General features: G+C 39.2%; 1 protein-coding gene across 2 annotated transcripts; it reads right to left on the bottom strand.

Moving 5' to 3' along the window:
- Positions 1 to 692: 692 nt before the first annotated feature.
- mylk4b (myosin light chain kinase family, member 4b) lies at positions 693 to 23382 on the bottom strand. Of its 2 annotated transcripts, none has more exons than XM_085375583.1 (13): positions 23071 to 23382; positions 8577 to 8658; positions 7137 to 7539; positions 6724 to 6944; positions 5628 to 5733; positions 4904 to 4997; positions 3561 to 3670; positions 3334 to 3475; positions 2988 to 3058; positions 2777 to 2905; positions 2463 to 2694; positions 2046 to 2094; positions 693 to 1906 (listed from the first exon to the last, which is right to left on the bottom strand). In XM_085375583.1, exons 1-13 carry the CDS (start codon positions 23206 to 23208, stop codon positions 1896 to 1898), a joined length of 1788 nt encoding a protein of 595 aa, XP_085231709.1. In that variant the 5' UTR covers positions 23209 to 23382; the 3' UTR covers positions 693 to 1895. The 2 variants fall into 2 exon arrangements, with proteins under 2 accessions (XP_085231709.1, XP_085231708.1); XM_085375582.1 differs by lacking the exon at positions 23071 to 23382 and adding an exon at positions 9659 to 10366.
- Positions 23383 to 24549: the final 1167 nt, after the last annotated feature.

The raw sequence follows: 24549 nt of genomic DNA, 5'->3' as shown, positions 1-24549 counted from the left end.
AATTTGTTATAAATCCATAAAATTGAAAGATGCACATGACAAGTTTTATGTTAACCAGACTAGACTTTGTTGAACACTCCTAAAAATAACCCTTTACGTGAACTTAAATAATCGTGGAAAGGATTTCCACATTAATAAATGGCTTTCTATTCACACTTCTGTTTGTATTTGAGTTGGCCTAACAAAATTTGCATGAGTTGGATCATTTCCATCAAATTAAGTTGGACTCAAGTGCAGTAAATAAGTTGATTCATCATTAATTAATTAAGTTGGTCCAACTCAAGTACATTAAGCTGGAATAACAGAATTGCATAATGCTTAAATAAAGCAAGCTCTAACTGGGTCTTGAAATGCCAGATTATGTACAGAACCAGTGCCAAGTAAAGGCTTTTGACTTTGACCTACCTGAGACAAGTCACACAGTGGCTTCAGTGCTTGCTGTACCTTCTTTATCTTTATGATATGACAGCGTACACAAGAGAGGAAAGGGGGGACCTAGACCACTGTATTGAGGGCTAGAGGCTTTGTTACATGGGTTACCTACTCTGCTGTGAGCAACAGGGGTGCCCTACTTTAGAACCTTTTAAAAAATCAAAGAAAATTCCAAAGCAGAAGTATCTTTACTGTCATATTTCTTTTTCAATTTCCAAAAATACCCAGTAAGTAAGATGCACTATGAATGTTGTCTGGTGTGAGTTATTTATTAACATAATAATATTTCATAATTACTGATCTCTCATAATTGCACAAGAAAACCTGAAAAAGAAATAATAAATTCAAATGCACAAGTATTGAATTCACAGAGCTTTTCTGCTTCCAAATGGAAAAGCAAACAACTGAGCGTTGAAGTCACATTCAGTTTTCATCTCCTTGAAAGGGATGACAAAGCAATGGCTGGTGTCTTCTCTGCTCTGTTGTTGGCTCTCCGTCAAACTGAGCTGCACAGATGCACTTACCATCTGTGCATATCTACATTAAATCCTGCTCTTCTCCATTGAAAAAAAATCACTTATTGAATAAAAGCTCTTCAAGTACATTCTGGTGTTGAACCAGTAAATAAATGAACATAAGAATCCACTTCAGTCATGAAAAAAAAAAAATATATATATTATTCACAGGTAGTATTCTGTTGTTCGTGATGCCTTCATGGAAGGTGAAAGGGCTACTCCAAACTGCCGAAGCAAGACAAGGTGGCGGCATAAATGCATACAGAAGGTGATAGGGCTTAAAAATTAGGGTGAACGATGGCACAAACCAAGATATATTCACTGGTTCACTGATCACTAACATTTTGTCAATCCTCAACGGGAAGTGAGGGTATGCAGTGCTGTGCTGTACACAAAATAAATTAATCAGCTATGACTTCTAATTCAATCAAATTCTAAATATACTTAAAGTTATGTTCAAGAAAAAAAACATTTCGTTTTTATAAGACTTGTAAATTAAAAGAAAAAAAATCGCAAAAATATATTATTCAAATAAGAGAATTCAGTCTATATTGTGTTTAAAAATGTTTTCTGACTCTTAGAGAAAATAAATGAAGAAAGTGCAAAGCATGCAAGAAAACAGGACAATATGACAAACTGTGGCTGAATAACAATGATGGTTTGATGCTATACACAGCTGATCTGTCATATATGTGGAAGCAGACAGGTCACGTGGCCTTTATGTGTCCAACAGTTTGGGTTCTTCATCATCAGTGTTTTCAGACACTACAGAATAGGAGTGTCTGTTATTACCGTGCATCACACTATCTGGAGTCAGAACTGCAAGATATGGAGCGATGCAGAAGACGGATGGAGGAGAGTAGTTATCAAGTTCATACACAGGTACAGCAGCATTGGTCCAGTGTTGGGCTCCAGCTCCTTTCATTATCAAAAGGCATGCCGAGGGTCTCACATAGTTTCTAAGAGGAAAGCAAACAATATGTTTGGCTTAATAGAAGAAAAGTTGAGAAACTGTCCTACAATAGGCTCTTTGGGTTGAAAATTAATTAAAACATTTATATATAAGCTAACAGGAAAATGAAGACAAAAATCTCTTACTTGTCTTACTCTCTGAAGGAGGACCATGCGTGGAGTGGCACTTAGTTTTCTGCAGTAAGAGGATCCAGTAAAACTGTTTGTTATTACACTCTTTGAATTAGGATAGCAAACAGGCTTCAAAGATGCATAACACAAACACTTTTAAGTCTTCCTTTCATGTTTACAATAGATATTACACACATATTGGTTCATTTGCTTACATGCAAAATTTACATCTAATGTTGTTACATAAGTACAAATCTAATCAAGTGAAATTTACTTGAATGGTACACATTCATATTTGAATTAATAAACTTTTGATCTTTTATATTTCAGATGCATTTTACTAATAAAAAGAAGCATTTTTAAAATTGTATTTTGTATTATTCACTGTTTACTATAAAGTAAATTTTGCGGTAAGGTGAATTTAGTATTTACCTTGCGATTTAGTTGATAGTGCAGACTCCGGTCTGACAGCCAGGGATGTTTGAGGGACTCTGTTGCACTCATCCTCCAGCTCTTGCTTTTCACCAGAAGACGTGTGATAAAGTCTTTAGCTTCATCTGAGACGTCTTTAAACTCCTCTTCCTCAAAGTTCCACTCACAGGCCAGGATGTTGTTCAGCGTCTCGTTGTCATCATCCCCCAGAAACGGAGACAAGCCGCTGAGTCTGGACATTAAGAATAATACAGATGTCAGGAACTGTACAGGTTGTGTCTCTGTGTGTGCACTGAATGAACTCCTTGACTCACAGCATATAGGTGATGACTCCAAGACTCCACATGTCCGTTGGGAATGACACAAACTCGTAGTTGATGACTTCAGGAGCTAAAAACTCAGGCGTTCCAAAGTTGACCTTTAGCTTCTCCCTAGGCTTATACCTGTCAGAGGAACCAGAACCATAAGAGAAAAACATACTCAAATAAACCAGTGCATGAAAGATGAGGTGACTATAAATCTTACCTCCTGGCAAGGCCAAAGTCAATGATTTTAATCTTGTTAGTAGCTCTGCTGACACAAAGAATGTTCTCAGGCTGAAAAAGAACACAGATTCTGGTGTCACATATACTGTGTTTTAGAGGCCGTTCTTCTTTTTGGCATAGGTGCAAAAGATAAAGAAAAGAACACAGACAACACCCTAAATTTTATTTCATTAACAGAGATGGAAGCTTTTATTTTGAAACTTTATAAACTTGTCTTTTCATTAGACTGTTTAGGCTCCAAATGAATGTTGTAACATATTGAAAAATAAATAAAAATACTGAAAGAGATTATTCCTACTGTGATGCGAAGACTCAAGTAGGTTTACCTTGAGGTCGAGATGTAAGATGTACATTTTATGCATGTACTGCAGCCCTTCACAGATTTGCCGTATAAATAGCACCGTGTCCAACTCTGTGAGGTTGTAGTTCTCGTCAATGATGCGGTCAAACAGCTCCCCTCCTTCCACACTACCACACAAAGAGAGACACTGTTACAGCCAGTTCGAATTTGTAGAGGCTCTTTTTGTATTGTCACAGACACACACAAACTTACTATTCCATGACCAGGATGATGTCGTTACGCGACTCAAATGCAGCGTATAGCTGAATGAGGTTGGCGTGGTTCAGCTGGTTCATCACCTGGATCTCATTCCTCACCACCTCCTGATAGACGGAAATGAAATGTAAATCAAATTTAAAATCACATATAGGAAAATGACACGTAAATATGGAAGTTAATGAATGACAAAACTATATTAATTTTAATTCAATTGTATTTTTTAGAGCCAAATCACAACAGTTGCCTCAAGGAGCTTTATATTGTAGGTTAAAGATTTAATAATACAGAGAAAATCCCAACAAACAGAAAATGAGCAGCACTTGGTGATAGTGAAAAGGAAAAACTGCCTTTTAACAGGAAGAAACCTCTAGCAGAACAAGGCTCAGGGAGGGGCGGGGCCATCTGCTTTGACCAATTGGGGGTAAGGAGAGGAAAACAAGAAAAAGCCAGTCTGCAAGATTTTTAAAGCTTACAAGGAATAAGTTATGAACACAAATAAGTCATGCTTGTCTTGAGGATTTTCAGTGTGTAACATATCAGCTGTTGAATTTGTAAAAAAAAAAAAAAAAAGACCTTAAAAGCCAAGTGCTGGTTATATTTTGCCTTATTGAAGCATGTCAAAAAGTGCAAGAGTGCCTTTTGCTTCACTGCACAATTATTCCTCTTTGGTCCCTCATATCATAAAACTGGAGCGATCAAACAGGCAGGGTCCTTTCTATGATTTAAGCTACTGCAGACTGCTATAGAAAGGTTGGTTTGGTCAAGATGGTATGTTAGGGACGAGGTAGATCAAATCCTTCATGGCAGTTTTTGCTTGTGGTTCAGTTTAAAATGTTCAATGGAAACAGAAGTTACAGACCTAAGGGACTTGATTAAAAAGTAAATATTTATATTAGCAGCATGCAACTCATAGCAGCCTGTGCTACAGCCATTCGGGGGCATAGTTAGATACAAATAAGACAAAACAGACGTACAGTCAGACACAAAGTGCCAGCTGTTTGGTCGTGGATCATCAGCGACAGCCATGTGGGTCATTTGAGGATCTGGCTACAAGTTTAATGAGCTTTTTAAATACTTCAGATTATAATCTAACCACACAGCTATACTCTGACATCTGACCTCCACCGCATATCTAGTTGACTGAGAGAAATAAAGACACAATGGGGCTGACAAATGCCCATTACCTCAGCGTGTCTATTTTTAAAATCGAATCCTTTATAGTGCAGTGATAAAAGTGACCATGTATTAGACTGTCTGAGAAAACTGGCATCTCAGCAGCATCGCTAAACCTGGATTCTGTTTCGTATTCAGCATTAACCAGCCAATCATTGCTGCACCTTCTCTTTCTGGCTCCGGGCTTTGATGATCTTGGCAGCCAGAGTCAGACCAGACGAGTTCTCTACGCACTTGTGGACTTGTCCAAAACGTCCCCTAATGAAAGAAAAGCAAACACACGGAGGAGTTAGAGGTGTGGACAGATGGGATGAAGAGCCGGAGAACAACCATTCTGTAAATTGGATTTTATTATTAAAAACAAATATTCCTGGCGCTGAAATATGATGTTTCACGTTTGCTGCTCAAGCGTATTTGGATACGGTTTTGATTGGTTTTGTTCAGGATCTCTTTAATGTTTATGTCGGACCAATTAAACAAAGGGGTTTTATGAATCAGCTGCCATTAAAAAGCTGAAAATTCTTTTAAATATCAAAATAACAATTTGTTTGTGACTCTTACTTATGTCTATACATTATAATAGTTTATTGACTCGTATAGAAATTCAGGCTATGCTCTTGTGTAATTTGACAAATGTGTTTGCGTGCTAAGGAGTAATCTTCTATTTGAGAGGCAGGATTTAGCGCTGGTCTGTTACATCAGAGAGCCCCCTGAGGGTCAGCACCATTTGCCCTTTGGGGGGCAACTAAAATTATTAGCGCAGGGTGTGAGATTGTCTGTTATTTCATTATTGAGTGCCAGTGCACACTAAGCATCTGTGCCTGTAACTGAGCGAAATGAAAATAAAGTTCTGTAATGAGAGATGAATGTTCTGAGTGTTTCCCTCACCCTCCCAGGACCTCCTCTCTGTTGATAGTGTAATAGGTGGCGATCTGGTGGGGTTTGGGAGTAACGATGCGGTGGTCGAAAGGTGCTAGCGGTGGAGGACTTGAGTCTGAAGAAGAAATGAAAAAGAAAGGCAAAGAGAAGACAAGTTACTGTTACTGAGTGCAGAGAGGGAACGAAAGGCTGAGGAAGAGGTCTCAGCACCCAGAAACAAAGTAGTTTAAAATAGCAGCATGCCGGCGTCTCATTATGTGCTCCGCCAGCTGTGCTCGCTGACATGTTAGTGACGCTCGCACAGGCATGCTGTTATGACACTGAAGCTGATTTAAAGTCTGAGGAACGCAGAGGCAAATGTCATAAAGTAACTCATCAAGCTGAGTCTACACGGAGAGCCTATAGGATGCATGAATACTGCGCTGAGCAGTCCAGGATTTTGAAACACTGAGGTCATGAAGCCTAAATGCATCTTTTATGGATAGCACTGGAAATGGAAAAAAAAAAAAACCCTCAAAGATGCACTATGAAAAGTGTCTGACCGTTTTTTGCTGACTGTCACATATCTTTTATTTGCAGCTTATAGCAGATTTAAACAACAGAAGTTGACCTAAAGTGCTTTTTTACATCTCCCCCCAAAAAATACATTAAAGCTGAAATGCATGTTTTGTTGTGTTAAGTAAAAATCACTGTGTTTTAATGATCATTAAAATGTGTTTTGAGTTTTCAGATTGATGATGATTCATCTCATTCATCATGAAACCCTGTCCTCCTCTAATAGTGCCCTGCATGTTCCTGGGATTGGATCGATATTGAAATTTGCAGTATTGCACAGCACTACTTCTTGATCTTTGTCAGTCTGCGGTCTCTACTCCCTCACATAAGATACAGTATTGATAAGATACTGCATGTATACAATATATTGACTGACACTGACGGTGATTCAGAGGCCTAAATTTCAAAACACAAGTTCCTGAAATCTTTCCTTACCTGATTTCTACAAACACTCCCATTTACATGTCGTAGCATTAGTTGTAGAAAGCAACAGCCTACACCCCAACCTCCCTGGACCGTTCAGAAAAGAAGCACTCACACACTTTCTTACCAATAATAAACTCCTTTATTTCCTCCGCCGCCTCCCCTTCGTCTTCTGTCTTCGCTTGGTCAGATATGGAGACCTGTGGCTCGGCTCCCTCTACGACCTGTCCATCAGCCCTTTCCACTTTACTGTCCTCCACCCGGCTCTTTTTGAGGTCGTCTTTTCCAAGGTCTTCTTCCGGGACGTGGCGTTTGCTACAAGTGGCCACATCACCAGCCTCCTCGGAGCTTCAGAAAGGAAGGCACAGAATATGAATGTGTGATGTGGTTTGAAGTTCCCCTTTTCCTCCCCCAACAAAATAATTTCCTCTTAGCTGGCTTAATGATCCAAAGAAGTACAAGTAAAGAAAATAAATAGTTAACTTAATGAATTTAATAGCAAGTAGCATAAAGATATATGGTAGCTTTGCTAAGACACACCTGTCATACTGAAGCACAGAGGCCCTGCAGAGCCAGGCTTTTTCTGATTTTGATGATTCTTCTCTATGCGTTGTCTTCACATCATCTTTCACTTTTCCACGATTTTCAAGACTAACATCTTCTCCATTTTGCTTTTCTTCTTCTTTTTCTTGTTCTTCTGGCTCAGAGTCTTCAAATATACCCCCCTCTCCTTCCTCATCCTGCCTTTCCTCAGCCTCCTCCTGCCTTTCGTCTGACTGGGCAACAGAGGTGTGCGGTTCTTCAAGGATCAGCGTTTCCAGATCCTGTCTTCCACTTCTTCCATCCCCCTCAGCCTCTATGTTTATGTGCGAATGCTCGGTGTTCTGCCTGTTGAGCTTTTCCACCTGTTCCTGGAGCACAGGCTCATTCAGGGAGGAGGTGTCTGTAGTGAAGAAAATACACGGATACAACCAGATGTTTGGTGAAAACGCTGTATTATATTTACTAAAAATGAATGTAATCAGATGATTGATAATCCTCAGATAGATGGAATTCACTCATCACATATTTACATCTTATGCTAGTCTGGGTGGTCACTTGCTCGATAAGTCTGGCCCAATTCAGATAAAAATCTCACATCATCCTCTGGATAGTTTGTTGCAGAGTGTTGTGAAGACACGAGTGCAGATCCGGTTCTCAGATCCATATTAAAGCTGTCAAGCTAAGACCTAAATTCTGATCTGTCATCTGTGTTTCAAATTTTGCTCATATATACATTTATTATGCGAGCTTGACATGTAAACATGGGGGATTATTGCAGACAAATACTGTTTAAATTTTATTCACTTTGCCTTTTGTGTTCTGACTGTTTACATGTTGGTCGATGTGAATGTATCCTATTTATTTAGATACTGTTTCATTCTCCTACTTGGGTCTCTTATACTGTCTTCCCTCACTTTTGTCAGATTGCGATGTCTTCAGTGTCTTTTTGCATTTTTTTCTTCTCATTGCCTGAATTTGTAGTGTTTTGTTTGATTTCTCATATATTTAAATAAAGGCTGAACTGCCTCTTGTCTCCCTTTTTATGCTGTTATCCTTCAAACATGATGAAAACTGTATTTATGTCTGCCAAAAAGTCAGCAGATGTAGCAGTGCAGCCATGCGAGACTTCCAGGGATCATTACATAGCTTGTCTACATATAAGATTTAAAATTTTTAAAGGCCTTCTTAATATGTTTCCCATCATTTACTTATATTTTATGTTTTTATGCTAAACAGAACACATATCTTATATTACAAAAACAATTCTCAGAAATCCTGAACTGGTCTCCCTGTTATATTAAAGTCCGTTATATTCCATGATGTACATATATTTCAGATTTATGATGTATTATATGCAGATAACGAGTTTAGAAATTTTGTGGTGGGCTCTGCATAAACTTGTGATTGTGGATTGTGTAATATCTTGTTTGAGTGTACCTGACGTTTCTTGCGGTTTTCTCTTTTTCTGGGCCTTTAAACCTTTCAGGCTCAGCTTGGCTTTTTCCTTATCATCCTTTGCCTGGATGTTAACAGAGGAAAGAAAGATCAGGTTTTAGACATTGTGCGTAACATTCAAAAGTGGGACAAAACCTGCAATTGGTGGAAACTTCTCATAGAAAGGAAAATTGCTGATAGATGCAGATATTTCCATTTGTGCAATAATGTGACAACAAGCTTCAAAGCAGTTTCTGTTGGGAAGGTTTTCCCTCATAACTCAAGTGTATTGATGTCTTGCTCAGCAGATGCCTCCTTCTAGCCAAAGAGGAAATATGTGGCATTTCAACTACAGCAGTTGAAATGCTACACATCACTCGAATCAGTTCCACACTTTAAAAGAGAAATATTCACTTTATCCCTGCATACAGTATATATGACAGTCGCCATATGGTGCAACAAATCTGTCTCCTTAACCCTGTATCTAAAAAAAGCCTCTGAATCAGCAGTGTAACCATAGATTATATGAATGCATGAACTATGCAATATATGTTGCATGTGTTACACATCTGTAACATATATTCATATTTGGTTACAGCACTAGGAAGTGAGTCTCTCTAATAAATCATGGCATTAAGAACGATTAAGAATTTGACGACTGTTGGACTGAAGCTGTGCAGCTGCACTGCAAGCTGATAAAGACGTGGTCTGGGAAAGATAACCAATGTGACATTAATCATTTACACCTCGGAGGCCGATCACAGTCTCAATGGTAAATCACTTAACATTACAGCAGGCACAGCAGAGCCAAGACCAGCCACATAGGAGTCATATCTAAACTCACAGGAGTTAAAAGGCAGAGTTTTAAAAAACATTGCCATTTAAATGTTATTTGAACTGTCACATATACACAATATGAATACATTCAGTCAAGAGGATACCAATGCAACCATGCTCACTATACAGTGAGACCTTTCACTTTCACTGCCATGTTCAACAATGCAGATAAAAATGATGGAACTTTAAAAGTGCTTTTGCTAGATTCTAGTGGAAAACTTGCTCATGATGTCGTTTAAACTTCTCACCTTCCTGTTGGCTTTCCGTCCAGGCTGTTTGAACAGAAGCTCCACCAACCTGGAGCTCTTTACCACCTCACCGATGAAGCTTATCACCTGCTGGGTGCCCTCCACCAGTTTCTCCACCCCCTCCAACCTGCGTCCCTGACTCTCCATGTGCTCACTGGCCCTCTCCATGGCCCCATGCAGCTCCCTGCATACTGCTTCTACCCCAGACCCACGGCTTTTTCCATGGCTTTCTTCACGTATTGAAGCTAGATCCAAACCCATACCCCTGACATCCTGCGACAGGCCATCCAGCTTGATCAAGACAGTCTGTTGCATGTTGAGCAAACGCTCCATCTGAGAGCTCAGGAAGTCCATTCGACTTTCCACAGATCGCAGGGCAACATCATGAGGAGAGCAAGAGGATGATGATGAAGAAGAGGAAGAAGCAGCTTGAGACTTTTCTGATCCATTTAGAGAAAGCTTCCTTCCACCTGGCTTCTGCCCGTGAAGAGGGTTTGGATCATAAACCTTGGCTAAAGAGTTAACAAGGCTGGAGCTCATGATTGACCTAAACGTGACTTCTAATAAAAAGCGTTTATTTAATCTAAAGTCCAGTTACTCTCACAAAGTCTCAACTAGCACAAAAAACATAGTGCCAGACAAAGCTGCAGACAAGTTAAAAGGACTGGAGGGACAACAGATAGCTCTCTTCCAATCCTTCACCACCGAGCTGAGTTTTAAGAATAGCAAATGGCTGTTCTCCCAATTACAGTGCAACACCGCTGTGGACGTAAGGGACTCGGTGGCCAGTGATAAGAGCTGAGGGCTCGAGTGTACAGTGGGGGATGCTGGGGAGGGTCGCTATGTGACATTTGAGATACTTCAAAAGCCCTTCAGTCAGGTGTTAGAATCCCAAGAATGCTGAACTAAATATGATGCTGTAAAAAGCAAGATAAACAAATATAGTTTAGGGCCAATAAAGAAAAGCATAACATCTCTAAATCTGAAGAGCCCGTGCCATTTTTCAGCAGGTTTAGTCACATTACACCATTAATCGCATTTTCATTTTGTTTTTCACATTGTAACAAGATTGAAGGAGGGATGCCAGCACGTGCGAAGTGGTAAAAAAGTTACTAATTAAAGAGGACTGAGATTATTTCTGAACACTGCCAAATACTATCAGTTTATCGCTTTTTATACCTAACTTGTTTCACTCAGAGTAGCAGAGAGGAGCCATTAAAATTTTTACCAAATCACCACCATTCTGACTATTTAGCAGACTGTTTTCTATCTTTCTGCAGTGTATTGCTGCATTTTTGAGTTATTTTGATTGTATTTATGGTTAAATATGAATATTAAAGATTTTTTTATTTGCTGTTCATTAAGTTTAAAAGTCATCATTTATTTTACAGCTCACTAATCCTGAGCCAACACTGTTCAAGGACAGAAGTTGAGTAAAAGTTAAAGGGTTTGGTTTTCCTCTGGAGGCCACCAAGTGGAAAGAACTTCCGAGGTTCCCAATATAAGCCTGCTGTCCACACACCGTGAGGGACACAAAGACAACGGGACACAGGTGATCCAGCTGACACCTAAGAACTGTTGATGCAGAGGAGAGGGGGATTGTGGGAGAGGAAACTTCCTGCACATGTGTTGCTGTACAGAATTAAAGAGGACAGACATACACACTGTCGCTGACACACGAGTTCATATTCATGAACAGGCCCACCTACTGAGACGTGACTCTGCACATTGACCTCAAACTTTTCCACATCTCAGTACAGTCTATCAGGAGTAGGCTGAGCGACAAAGCGCTGGCGCCTATATACTGGCACCCATTTGTCAACAACGGAAAAACCTGACCTATACTCTGCTCCTCACGCTGTTCCCAAGTACGGACAGCTCATCAGCTGTCAGGGTTAACACTTGTATCCCCAGTGGCTATTTGCTATTGAAGGTGAGAATGATAAAGGACACGGTGCAAGTGCAGACAGAATGCAAAACATATGGTTGAAATACATGTTTCCTTACTGAAGGAGATCAGTAATCCGGCAAAAGTGTTTTCACACTAAACTGCTTTATAAAGATTATTGCAAAGCCTCTGTTTGACATTAATCAAAGATAAAATACTGTAATTAGTCAGGGTCTAAAACGATATTCAGTGAAACTTCAGAAACAGCTCTCATGCTAAAGTGGATTACTGCAAGTAAACATATAGAAAAATCTGTTTTTTGTAGCTTTTTCAAGCAATTGCTTTGTACGGTGGCCCTAAGAGGTCAAACTGTTTAAGAAAACACCTGAAATTATAAGAAAAACAACTGCAAAAGCACATAAAACGCAACAGAAGTTGTATAAAACACAAAGGACGTAGAAAAAAAATGCAGCCCAAGCTCACAAAAAAAATAATCACAAAACATGACAAAAATACTATATGAGGGAGAAAAAGATGAATGCACAATATCTTCCATCTTTTCCATCTCCATCTGAGGATTCAGCAGTGCTGTGAAGGAGGAAAAAGATGGAAGAGATTGTGCATTCATCTTTTTCCTCCTTCACAGCACTGGTGAATCCTCTCCTTCATGCCTTCACTATCTCAGTGCAGTGTTTTGGTTTCTGTCACTTCAGGAGCTGGTCCGTCACAGTTTTGTTTCCCCCAAAACGCTTCTGTTGTGCTTTTTGACATTTTTTTTAATAGTTCTCTTCTATTTTATTCAACTTCTGATGTGTGTTTTATGTGCTTTTGGAACATTTTCACATTTGGTGGTGCTTTCTGAAGGTGCAGTACATTTGGCCTCACAGGGGCACCATAGTTTTGCACTTGAAACACCACAAACTAAACACCACAGATTCAACCACAAAGAGGTTTTTATATCTCTGTATCAACGGCCTGTTTCATAAAGGTATTTCTCAGGAGTTTTGCGGATAACTTGGACTCAGGGAAGAACTGGGTGATCAAAAGTCACTATGTGAAAACAATTTCGAAAATATCTAGTCAAAGAAAATCCAGTCAGGATTCATTCATGAATGACACTATAGTTAACATGTCAGATGGCAAGGCCACCATTCTTTCTCTTGCTCTCTTTATTTTTTGTTGTCTTTAATTAATTAAAACATGTTCTATGTACGCTTGGTGTTCATTTTAAAGTAAGCTGCTCTGACTACATGAATACTTTTGTTAAACTTCAGTACTATATATGTTACAGCAAGTTAGCACAGATCTCAAGCATCTCTTTTGAAAAACTTCAGAAAGTTTTGCACTTAGCCATAGCCACTAAACAATGACCTATAGGAAACACACACAGGCAGTCAAATACACACATGTAATGACTCAAAAGAATTGCTGCCATTAAAATGCTACATACACACAAAAACACTGCATCTCAGGAAAAATTATTATTTTCAGGAGCTGTCTTTTTTGGTTTCTCTTTCTCTCCTTCAAAGATCCTTGCTTCGCCCAAGCTCAGTGAGTTGCTGCCACGCCGTCATGGAGAGTATTGACAGTGTTTATTGTTTCTAAAGGAAGAAGAGGTTACACAGACGTTTCCTGCCACTGCGGTCTTTTTGATTTACATTTGAGAATACTCAAATAGGAATGCCATGATATTTTATATGAAATAAACATCAAATGTGATATGCTGCTCTGTGGTCATAATTGCACTGTGTAAAACCTTTATCTTTTTCAAAGCTACTATTTGTGTAACAAAAAAAAAAAAATCAGACCAGATACATTTTAACAGCATTAAACAATTTTTTCACAGGCAACAACAAACAATACTGCTACAACAAAAAAATATTTTATTATTTAGATTATATTATACTGTCATATACTCAAAAGTATATTGTGCTTGTTTTAGAAATATATAAGTAAAAAGGGAGTAAACAGTACACTATTTTATATGAATGTATCTTCCTTTTCCCTACTTCTTTATTTCCTTATATCAGCATCAGCTCTGAATCACTGCATACTCCATAACAACTACCTTTTGTGGGGACAAATTGTGATACAGTAGATGGCTAAATAAATCTCCACACAGACTCCACACTACAATAGCCAAGAGCCAGTAGGGTCGGAGCAGAGTGCTGGTAGATTGGTCTGGTGGAAGGTTTAACTGTACCCTGTCAGACAAGCTCTGAAATCCCTAGTCAGAAAAGGTTACATGGTAACACGAGAGGCTGTGTGGTACAGGAGCACAGTTTGGGAATGAGGCTGACGCAGCCTAGCCACTCTCACCGCATATAGAATTACTCAGCAGGAAGACACAGACAATTTATAATGCTTCTTCTACTGCCGTGGGCTTTCCAGTAATCCATTATCACTCCCAGAGCCACAATTATAGTCTGTGTCACACATAACAAATGCACGCCTTGGGATGGTTGCTGTTGTGGTAAACCTGGTCCATATTTAACAATGCTGTAGCTTGGCGAGGGAAAGCTGAAATAAGAGGGACATGGTAAGTAGGTAATTTACTTAAGTGATGGATTTTTTCATATTTTTGAGACAAACATTTTTTCCTAGGCTTGCTTATTTATAAACTAGAACACAGAAAAATGGTCTAAAATGTGTTTTCAGTTTCTCGAAATGACAGCAAAATATAAATGTGCATGTGTCAGTAGATTCATGCATGCCTTTTCTATATTTTGCTTCAAATTGATATACTTGAAAAGCAGTTTGGGTCAGGTAGACGAGTGTTTTAAAGGACATAGGAAGAAGTAGGGCTTGTGGATTAAATTGGTGCCTCCTATCCAAATGATTAGACCAGGAAGGGAAGGGATACAGACGAGACATTTTGGACCCACCGACAACAGCTCAGTGGCGGCTCTTTGAGCTTTGGCATGTTCCAGGGTGCTGGTCCAGCTCTGGGACCCCTGGATAATCCAGGGTTTCCCTCCCAAATGGCATCCCTAACCACATAAGATTCACCATACCATGAATATGACTCACACCACGCAACCTTGCTGAGACCAAAGATAGTTGCATTCAGAGAGGGGGTCCTCATCAACCCAGCAGTGTGCTTGACCTGAACAGTAACGAACCACATGCACACTCTTCACACAGACTTCATTTTTACATTTTACATTTTCTTAGAGGTTTTAGTTTGAAATTCTGGAAAAACCCTGAAAAGCTATTTCAGCCCTGCATGCCAGCCAAAGTATGCAAACCCAAGATACCGTCTCTTCATAGTTGTACATTTGAAATAGAAAATTTCAACATATTTTGCACAATCTACACTTTTTCCTTACAGTTCCCTATTAGAGATTTAGTCGTTGGGAGCAACATGAGTCAATTTGAAACTAAAGTTTTGCTAAACCTGCACCATGCAAAGCTGTAGTGATCTGTTCAGCAGGTTATGTAACATTTTGCGTTTAATGACAGGATTGTTCCGTTGTTGATAGACCATATAAGTCTGGCGAGTAGATGCCAATAGGAACAAGTGCACATATTATCTCCGCAGCTCCACCTGCTGCTTTTTTATCTGTCAAACCTGCATGTGTCACCACTGGCCGATGACAGTCTGTTCTTTCCACAGTTTAGCTGCCATGATAACCAGATGGTAGATTTAGCTCTCAGCAGCCTCAGAGCTCAGTGGGACAGGAAAAAATTCTCTTCATAGAACAGAGGTGCTTTATTACGTCAGAAAAGTTTGTGTGTATGTGAAGCGTGTTTGTGGTGCAGGGGGTAGCGAGGATAAGCATGCGGACGTGTTACATGCTAAACAGCATGAATGCATAACCCCGAGTGATATCACACAAATGTCAAATATCAAAACTGTATCACATTCCATTTTATGCTAAACTAAAAGCTAATGGTTTAGATTTATTATATCAAAGCTTTTCTCGTACAGAAATCACACTTGCTTAAGTGCTGGCAATGGGCTCGGGCTCATTTTCATGATGCAAACATGCAGATAGACACAGTCCACAGGCACGAACCAGAGACACTTCTGGTATTTACAGGTAATTCAATAACCATGTTGATGCACTTAGGATATCTGGAGACCCCTAGAGCATCCTCCGCAATACTTTTTGGGCTACTTCTTACTTTGGGATACTTTGAGTGTTTATAGAAGGAAATATTCTACATATAAAATTGAAACAAAATCATTGGATATTTAAGGCTTATTATACACTAACTATTAGCTTAGGGCCACGCAGAGACAATTTTGCGAGATAGGATCTAAAAAGTTAAGCCGACACATATTTTTGTTTCAATGCCCCAAAACATGCAAAAGCAGCAAATCTGATACATCATACGTCCAGAGATGGTTTCAATACAAATGGGTTGTTTGGTACAGTCTGAAGTGAAGTCATTTCGTGCATTTTTGCTTTTCATGTGCTTTTTTTTCATAACATGTACCGCTGACAAATGAAACCCTACTTGTGACCCTCACCCTAAAAGTGAGAAGTATAGACATGCACATTCCTGAAGAGATTTGCTATTTATGTCCAATCCAATCTCATCACATTGTCACATCTGGGAAACGTTACGATGCAACACCATCATTTTCAGATAGACCTCCACAATACCCAACTCTTTAACAGAATTGAACAGAGTAGAAGCTGCATGTTTGCAGCGGTACATAAAAGTGTCTGACAGCAATCAAAGTAAGTGCTGTGATTTAAAAAAACAAATGGTGAAAGAGAAACACTTAAATACTTCTTCCTAAATCTGTTGCCGTAGATATATGTTAATGGATTTCTATAATCTGTAGTGATCTGGTCAGGATGTGCAACACTATCATTCTATAATAGTCTTTTAGGTACTAGTTTAAAGTAACATATAACAATGTAACAAGAAGCACTGCACACAGACGTCCACCAAATCAGCTCACTCTCTGGGCAGTATTTACTTTTAACAGAACAGCATTGTAATTTGTGTCTATTCATTTTGCTTTCTTTGTTGATTTTTTCCTAGCGTGGTAAAAATTAGCACAAAGGGCAGGATTTTGTTATTTGCTCTGTTGAAAACTATTTTAATATATGTGACATAATTTTTGACATAATTCCTTAGACAAAACAAGGGCAGTAACATACTTTTAAATAGCTCTATATAGTATTGAAAGACCTTCAGATGAATCTATTAATCTAGAAGGAGAGGTCAGAGGTTATTCACAACTGTGTAAATCTTTATACGATACTTAATTACAGCATCATATCGTATAATTACACTATGTAAAAATAAGTCTGGTGGCTGTATTTTAAAATCAAGTATTTTGCACTTTGGTCTTCTTGCCACTAGATGGAAGTCTGTGATCACAGACCCATCATGGACGGCTCTGCCATAGACTGTCTCTGGTCTATGCGCACAACTGTTGACTACTTGGGAATCTGGAAATAAAAGCATGTTGTCAGAGTGTAGCACCCAGCTGTTCCCTGGTTACTGTGACCCCTGACCTAATGCCCCTGTACAAACATTTAATCGCACAAATCCAAATAGTCAGTGCTTGCCATGGAAGATCTGCTGTACATGGTGACAGATCATAAACACAGCATCCAATCGCATATCTGTTTTACTGAGAGATGAAATTCCATGCTGGCTGGCATTCTCTTACTAACATTAGCTAATTTTGTTTTTGCCTCTTTCAGCACATTTTACATGCATAGCATTTTCTATTAAAGTGCTTAGCATATTTGATTAGTTGATTTAATTAAATAGCTATAATGAGCCCATGAACACTCATTTTACTTGTCCATTCATTACATGCTGCACTTTACATCCCAATGCATCCTTTATAAAGCAGCCTAATTAAGATGATGCTTCTCTCTCTGCTGTGTATTTTGTCAATGCTGATGCTCTGCTGCAAACTCAGGGGAAATAGTATAATCTGGATTAAAATGGGATACATTTTAAACGGACTCATTTGCTATTTTAAAAAGAGCAACACACATACTCTTAATCAGTCTAAAAGCTCTGCAAAATGTCCAGTTTTTACTGAAAATGCCCTTAGATATAGAATAATTGTTGTATATGTAATTTATATTGCTACTGTAAGCAACACAGGCCATTACTTTCCTTGAGATTAGTTTGCTGCACTCTGTTTATCTCAATAATGACTGACTCAGTCTGACTACTCAAACTGTTTTGACTCTCAGGTAAAGAAAAAATAGAAAAAATAAACATGTTGACTTTATAAACTAGTTTTAAAAAAAACTAATCGGGTTATGTGGGCTAACAAATGAAGGTTTTTGTGCTTTTTGGACAGGTTTCAGTGGTTGTTCTAAATCTGCCTGCTTTAAAGACTGCTGGGAAGCTGTCTTGTTTGCTGTTGTTTTAACTACTATTCTTTAATCTGCTAATGTGTCGACAAATCCAAACGATCCCAAAGACAATAATGAAAAATGACTTGAATGTTTTAGCAGCATTTTCTCTCATTCAAAGTATTTCAGGCTTAAGGCCTGGCCAAGCAAGTTTTCCAAATGAATCGGTGCCAAATACCTGAGTCAGAGCCTACGCACAAAGAAAAATCCACTGAAGCTCACATAACAAATTAGGCTATTATGTGATTTCTTTCTAAGTGATTTTGTTCCCGTCTCTGTGTGGTCTGCCTCAAGTCTTTTGTTCAGTACTGTATATTTTTGGCATGAATCAATGAAAGTTTTCTGCACACTGTACATCACATCTCAATGATATTTACTGGAGATCTGCAAACCCATGCAGGCACAGCAAAGCTTTCTTAACGAGACTGCAGTGCTAACAGTCCACCACTGATCCGATCAAGTCAATGTACTGAACCTCTTTGCTAAAATGTCAATGATGGTGCATTTCGAAGCTTTTTGTAGCATTATTTTAGAAAAATACAGCCTGCTGTCGTATACAGATCGCTGAGGACGTCTGGGCTTCGGTTCTGGTGAGTTAAAGTCTGTATTTGTTCAGTCTGTCACTTAGCATTAATAAGCAGTTAGCATCAATAATATACACTCTATGAGAACACTTGCCAAAGATCTTTCAGATGGCTCTGGTAGTTGTGACTGTGCCAAATATGAACTAGTGAGTGTTTCCAACAAAATAAACATGTGGGTCAGCCCACATAAAGTAAATACATAGTACTGAAACAATTTGCTTACTACCTAGCCTTCATGGAGAAAACTCTTTTTGATAACCAGATGAAGAATAATTAGATTTCTCCACTTCAAACTTCAAAGTACAATAAACTCACACTTCTATGTACATGCCAACAATATTACCATCTACTGATAGTGACGCTAAAGAAATTTAAACCTAAAATTGTTTAACACATCAGCACCATTTTTTGATGATAACACCATAAACCTTGAAATTTCTCAACATTTAAATATAAAAGGTAAAAGGAATAAAAAAAGAAATACAGTGATCATCATTGTGTTAGAGCGATACAACAGGAAAGAAAAAGGATACGGAAATTACTCCTTTTGGAGCTCTGCATTGACACACAGCTTTGCCCGTGTATATTTATTTGTGTTTGTTGACAATGAAAAGTAAACAACTGGGGGGAAAAGTCTACTTCTGAGTAGAAAATAAGAATTAAAAGGACGGGTATGTTTCACCAAAACCCATTTTATACCCAACACCTGTTTAACAGAAAACAGCTTTTTAAACAGCCTGTTTTTGGTTTTAGGATACAGGGCAATAGTGCAGTAAAAGAAAAACATGTGACTATGTATCCACCAAATATAACTGTTTCCCAGCTTGCACATGGCATAATGTGAAAATATCTTTTTCAATATAAAAGTCATTAGTCTAAAAAAATGAATCTACATTATTTCTAAAAGTAGTTTTGCTCAGTTTAGACAATTAAGCCTATAAAACAAGGCGGCTCTCGGTTCTGAATGTCTTTCTTTGTGTTTTTTCATTGTGTCATGACTGTGAGACTCAAACCATTATGGGCTCTTCTCTATCCCTCATGTATTTGCATGTGTGCTAATTTTATCTGAGCTATGTGAGTGTGAGAATCTGAAGCTGGAGAAACCCTTCTCACATTAGTCATACTCACATGTATTAACACAAGCTGCAGTTTACTCTTCACAAGCCTCATACAAAAACCCACGGTTCAAATTATCTTATCAAATTCAGATGACTGGTTTTGATTGTAAACTTACAATACTGGATTTGATTGGCTCCAGCCTCCCCGGTGATCCTGAATTGGATAACCGGAAGAGGATGGATGGATGCATGAAAGTCATGGTAATTATTTAACTTATTTGCCTATTATATCAGCTACAACTGATCTGTAACACCAATATTTATACAAATTCATTTGGAATTTCATAATTGCATTAGCCAAGCATATTGTAGCTGAAATTTGCTTTTAAGACAATCAACCCATAAAAGCTGATCCCTGGACTCACTGTTTGAGAGAATGGGGCTTGTAGTGTAAAACTACCTTGAGTCTTTGTGGCAGTCAGTATGACAAAAGAGCTGAGTTACATAAATGTACACATTTGAACACTTTGACTTAATTAAAACAATTAAATGCCTCCCTGCTGAGGCAATTTTGTTTTATCAATGATGCAAGAGAAGGGAAACAAAACATTGCCAGTGTGGTGACTCTTCAGTTTGTGGTGTGTGAACAGCCTTCCTCTTTGTGTCTCATGCTCTCACACTGTTGTTTAATAGAAAATTTAACAAAAGAAAAAAGTTATGTTAAACAGGCTTTTTTCCACACTCCAGTTGAAGACAAGATTAAGGCTTTTTCCCCATTTCAGTCCCAACACTAGTCCTTTAATGTTAAATAGAATGCAAAAGACTGTACGTGCATCTCTTGCTTAGTTACGCACACCTGTCTGTAAGTGACAGCAAGATCTGACAATGAGGTGACAAAATGTTAACAGGATGAGAAATGTGACCATCCTGAGTACTATCACAGCTGTCCTGGTGTCATATGTCTCATAAGTTACTTTTAATTTAAAGATCACAGATTGCACTTTCAAACTATATATATCTTGATTGAACATGTGTACATGTATATTTTCATCATCTCTTTCTCATTCTGTCTTTCTCCTCCTCCAGCATTGCTCTGTCGAATGTCACAAAAATCACACAGTTTGATTACATTCTTACATCATGCATGAGTTTATTCTTAAACTAAGCGACCACTTAAAACACAGCAGCAAAAATAGAAGTGCTTACCAACAGAAATGTTCTTGATGTCCTTAGTATCAGTGTTATTGGACAAAGGTGAAATTCATTGACTCATTTACTTGTATCGAACTCCAAAAGTATCCACAATCACGCCTCGCGTTTAGCGTCTATGCTTACTGACTGTTGTGGTTGTTGGTGTGTGTCTGGCAGTGATCTGCAGAGCTATAGCCGAGTTGTGTGCAACAGCAACCGCAGTTAATAAAAGTATGCTGAAAGCATGAACGAGTGGTCGAGTCTGTCGTGGATCTTTCACAGTAAGAAAACATAACTTACTGCAATCAGCAATCTACTGACATATGGTGGTGACATTTTACACACTGTACACTTAATATAGAGTCTATGAAAAAGAATCCTCCAACATTTAAAGTCTTTAATCGGGTTCACCGGTAACGATCGAATCACGAACCGCGAGAAAGGAGTCATGAGTTTCACGTGGTTGTGGGTAAGTAGCGGTGGCTGCAGTGACTCCAGACTTGCTTGCAGAAGTATGAGATGAGTTTGGCTGTAGTATGGACATATGCCGTGCATCCAGAGTGGGACACGATGACTTGAGAACAGTGTTTTGGATGTAAAACGTCACATTCAGCCATTTGTTTTAAAATTGACCGCAAGCTTCTGTCCATTACTTTTAGTTTTGCCTTTTGAAATCACATGATTCTTTTTGATACACCCTGTTAAGTAGCTATTATTTTATTATTTATTATTTTGTTCTGCTGGCTGTTTTTTTGTGCAAACACAACGTTAAAGACAAGCATTGCATTTAAATTAGTGAACTTTGGCATGAATGGACCATTGCAATCGTTTAGAAAAAACCATGAAGTGGAGTTTGTTTTAACAAAGGCTTTTCCTACAGCTTGAATGTCATTCAGGTGTGCAGTGATATTTTCGATTCTGCAGAGGGCTGTCTTGCTTTAACACCGTGGACAGATTTCTTTTAAACAGGATTAACCCGCTGCACCTACAGGCTACGAATCACTTTAAAAACCCTGAAAGTTGCTGTGACAGTAGTAGAAATGATAAGCAGAGCTATAAATCTAACGGTAGTCAATCAGTGTGAGGAGAAGAAGACAGAGCAATAAAACGATTAAGCTGATACTGACAGACATTAACTGCCGAAGCACCACAGCACCCAGCTTTATGGGGAGTGGGTCACATTTACTTCCTGCTGGATTATGTTAACATAATAAACCGGCTTACTGGACACAGTATGCTTAAGTGTGGAGGGCATAGGCTTGTCTGCATGGAGTGGTGGAGTTAAGTGCAGTTGGATATCAATATAGATGTCACTCCTGGTGACATGTGTTTGACGCATGTATGATGACGTTATGTTTTCCACTGACACTCACACGTTGCCTTCAGAGGCATGAAATGTGGCTTCACATGCCTCAATACTATTGTTGTTGTTGGGTTTCATTAAAGCAGCATGTTGACTGGGCGTCAGCAGTTCAACCTCAGTGCAGATGAAAAATGTCAGTGATGCCAGAGATAACTGAGCTGATTAGTCTTACTGCCACTTTACAGTTACTGTCTATAAAACGGACCTCATCAGTCAAGTCAGCGGACCACGTTCACATGATCAGAAACACAACTCTTCTTCTTGGAGTGAAATCAGACACTACCAACAGATAACACCAGCATAGCTGAGCTGAGATATTTTAGGATCTTCATTGCAAAGATATGATAATCAAAATACCTGCACGCAGTGCCAATGGCTTCTGCGTGTGTGTGCATGTGTGCTCTTTTAGCATGGAGGCCTTCTCACTTCAGATCATCCATATAGGTGCCAGTGCTGCACATTATTAAACAGAATCTGTTATTTTATTATTAACAGAAATTTTGCCAATCATCTGAAAGTCCAGAAAATCAGTTTGTGCAAAAACTAATACACATTAATTACTGTGGTGTTTATTCGAATCATCATTAAAACTAATTTGTTTCTCTTTTTCATTTCACTTTTATTTTACCTGGAGGTTAATTGATATAAGAATTTCTCTTACAGGACAGACGTGGTCAAAGCAACAATCACCACTAACAAACAGAATCTCAGAATCAGATTGCATCACTCTGGCATCAAGACAGCATCCCTCTGAGTGATAATGTGACAACATCCGTTACTTAATTTCTGCTTAATAGAGAGCTGCAGCTTGTCAGGCTCTAACATATTCCACAACATGAGCGATGCCAGATTTCCCCATTTCTATATTTCTTACTGTTTACACTTGTGCTGTTTAGATTGAGTGACCCTCATGCATGCTCCCATATTCACCTGTGCAGATGTAGCACAGCTGCATTGACCTAAACTACTGTCTCACTCTGTTACCTCTGCATCTGAAGATGATGTAGTCTTTCTTCTCTTCTTTGTGGAGAATAATTTCCACAGCCGTCGCCACAGAAAAGTGGCCACCAGACACACACTGCCTAAGATCCAAAGATCTTTATCCCTTAGGAAGTTCTCCATGATGGAAGCCTTCCTCTTCCTCTTCCTGTCCCCGCTGTCTGCCTGCACGGGCTGTCCGTCTTATTTCAGGCTCTTTGCTGGCTTGGGTGGCTGGCAACAAGATGTTGACAAGGGAAGAGGCAGCAGGCCTTATTTATGAAATAGCTAGGCTCCTGTATCATGTAATGCTAAATCGTTTGCTTGCAGCGGTATCAGAAGAGGACAGGGTTTCTGTGGAGTCGAGCCACCCGCCCACCCAGCCACCCATTCACCCTCCACCCGGCTTCCTCCCTACCTCCCACCACAGGACCTAAAAGGAGAGAACACGCTGTCTCTGAGACGAGAAGGGGACAGGTGGTGTAGGGTTCAGGGTGTCGTTGCTGTACGCAGAATCAGATGCCTGCTGCTGTCCCTGCTGCTGCAGGCATGTCAGTGAGACCCCTGTGGTATCCTTTAACTTCAGACACAGCACTTCATACATGTTTCAGCCCTCTTTAGTCTGCCTCCCAGGCAGCCGCTTTTTCCTACTTAAGCCTCACATATAGGCAAAGACAAGTGCATGCATCACTGCAGACACACCTCATGGCAAACAGTTACACAAGCATGCATGACTGGAAACAAACACTTGCAACTGAGTGCTGCTAAATTTGCATTCTCTTCAACAGCACAGGTGACATTAAAACAAGAGCTGAAGCTGAAGTCTTTGTAAGTGCAGTATGGTGTCCATAGTGAGTCAAAGACGGGGAAAAGGGGACCTTCTTTTTAAGGTAATATTGTGTATTAATTATTGGAGGTCACGTAAAAAGGAATATTTGTATGGAACTCTACGTAGTCCTATGAAAAGTGTGTTTACTAGCTTGGATCACCACATTTAGCAACAATAACTTCTCCGTATCACTTTATTATTTGTTTATGCACAGCTCCCTTAAGGTTCAACTACACCATTTCAGTCAGATTGAGGTCTGGACTTTGACCGGGCCATCGCAACATCTTGAGGTTTTCCTTTTTCAGTCCTTCTGCTGCTGATTTGCTGCCGTGCATAGGAACCTTGTTCTGTCGTATGACCAGTTGTGACAAAGTTTCAGTTGTCAGAAAAGCAACACCTCACAACTGACTCTAGAATACTTTGGTATACAGATGAGTTTATGGTAATTTTCTTGACGGCAAGGTGCTCTGGTCCCGTTACTGCTAAAAAGCCCCACCATTAAGGCTCGACAGTTAGCACGAGGTGTTTGTCCTGCTGTTTGGTGTCACTCTGCGTTATGGTCAGACATTTCTACTTTGGTCTTATTTATCCAAAGGACATTGTTTCTGAAGTCTTGTGGTTTGTTCAGATACAACTTTGCAAACCTAGGCCATGTT

The sequence above is a fragment of the Diplotaxodon limnothrissa genome, linkage group LG17, assembly GCF_057381915.1.
Source record: "Diplotaxodon limnothrissa isolate DT_005_m linkage group LG17, D_limnothrissa_male_GT1.1, whole genome shotgun sequence".
In the NCBI taxonomy this organism is placed as follows: domain Eukaryota; kingdom Metazoa; phylum Chordata; class Actinopteri; order Cichliformes; family Cichlidae; genus Diplotaxodon; species Diplotaxodon limnothrissa.
The sequence above is the reverse complement of the archived record's forward strand: the minus strand, read 5'-3'. Positions and strand labels throughout refer to the sequence as shown.

Coding starts and splice junctions, on each gene's coding strand:
- mylk4b (XM_085375582.1), bottom strand. CDS start 10,198: ATGAGCTCCAGCCTTGTTAACTCTTTAGCCAAGGTTTATGATCCAAAC. Junction 6,945..7,136: donor TCTGTGCTTCAGTATGACAG/GTGTGTCTTAGC, acceptor TCCTTTCTGAAG/CTCCGAGGAGGCTGGTGATG. Junction 3,059..3,333: donor TCTTACATCTCGACCTCAAG/GTAAACCTACTT, acceptor GTTCTTTTTCAG/CCTGAGAACATTCTTTGTGT.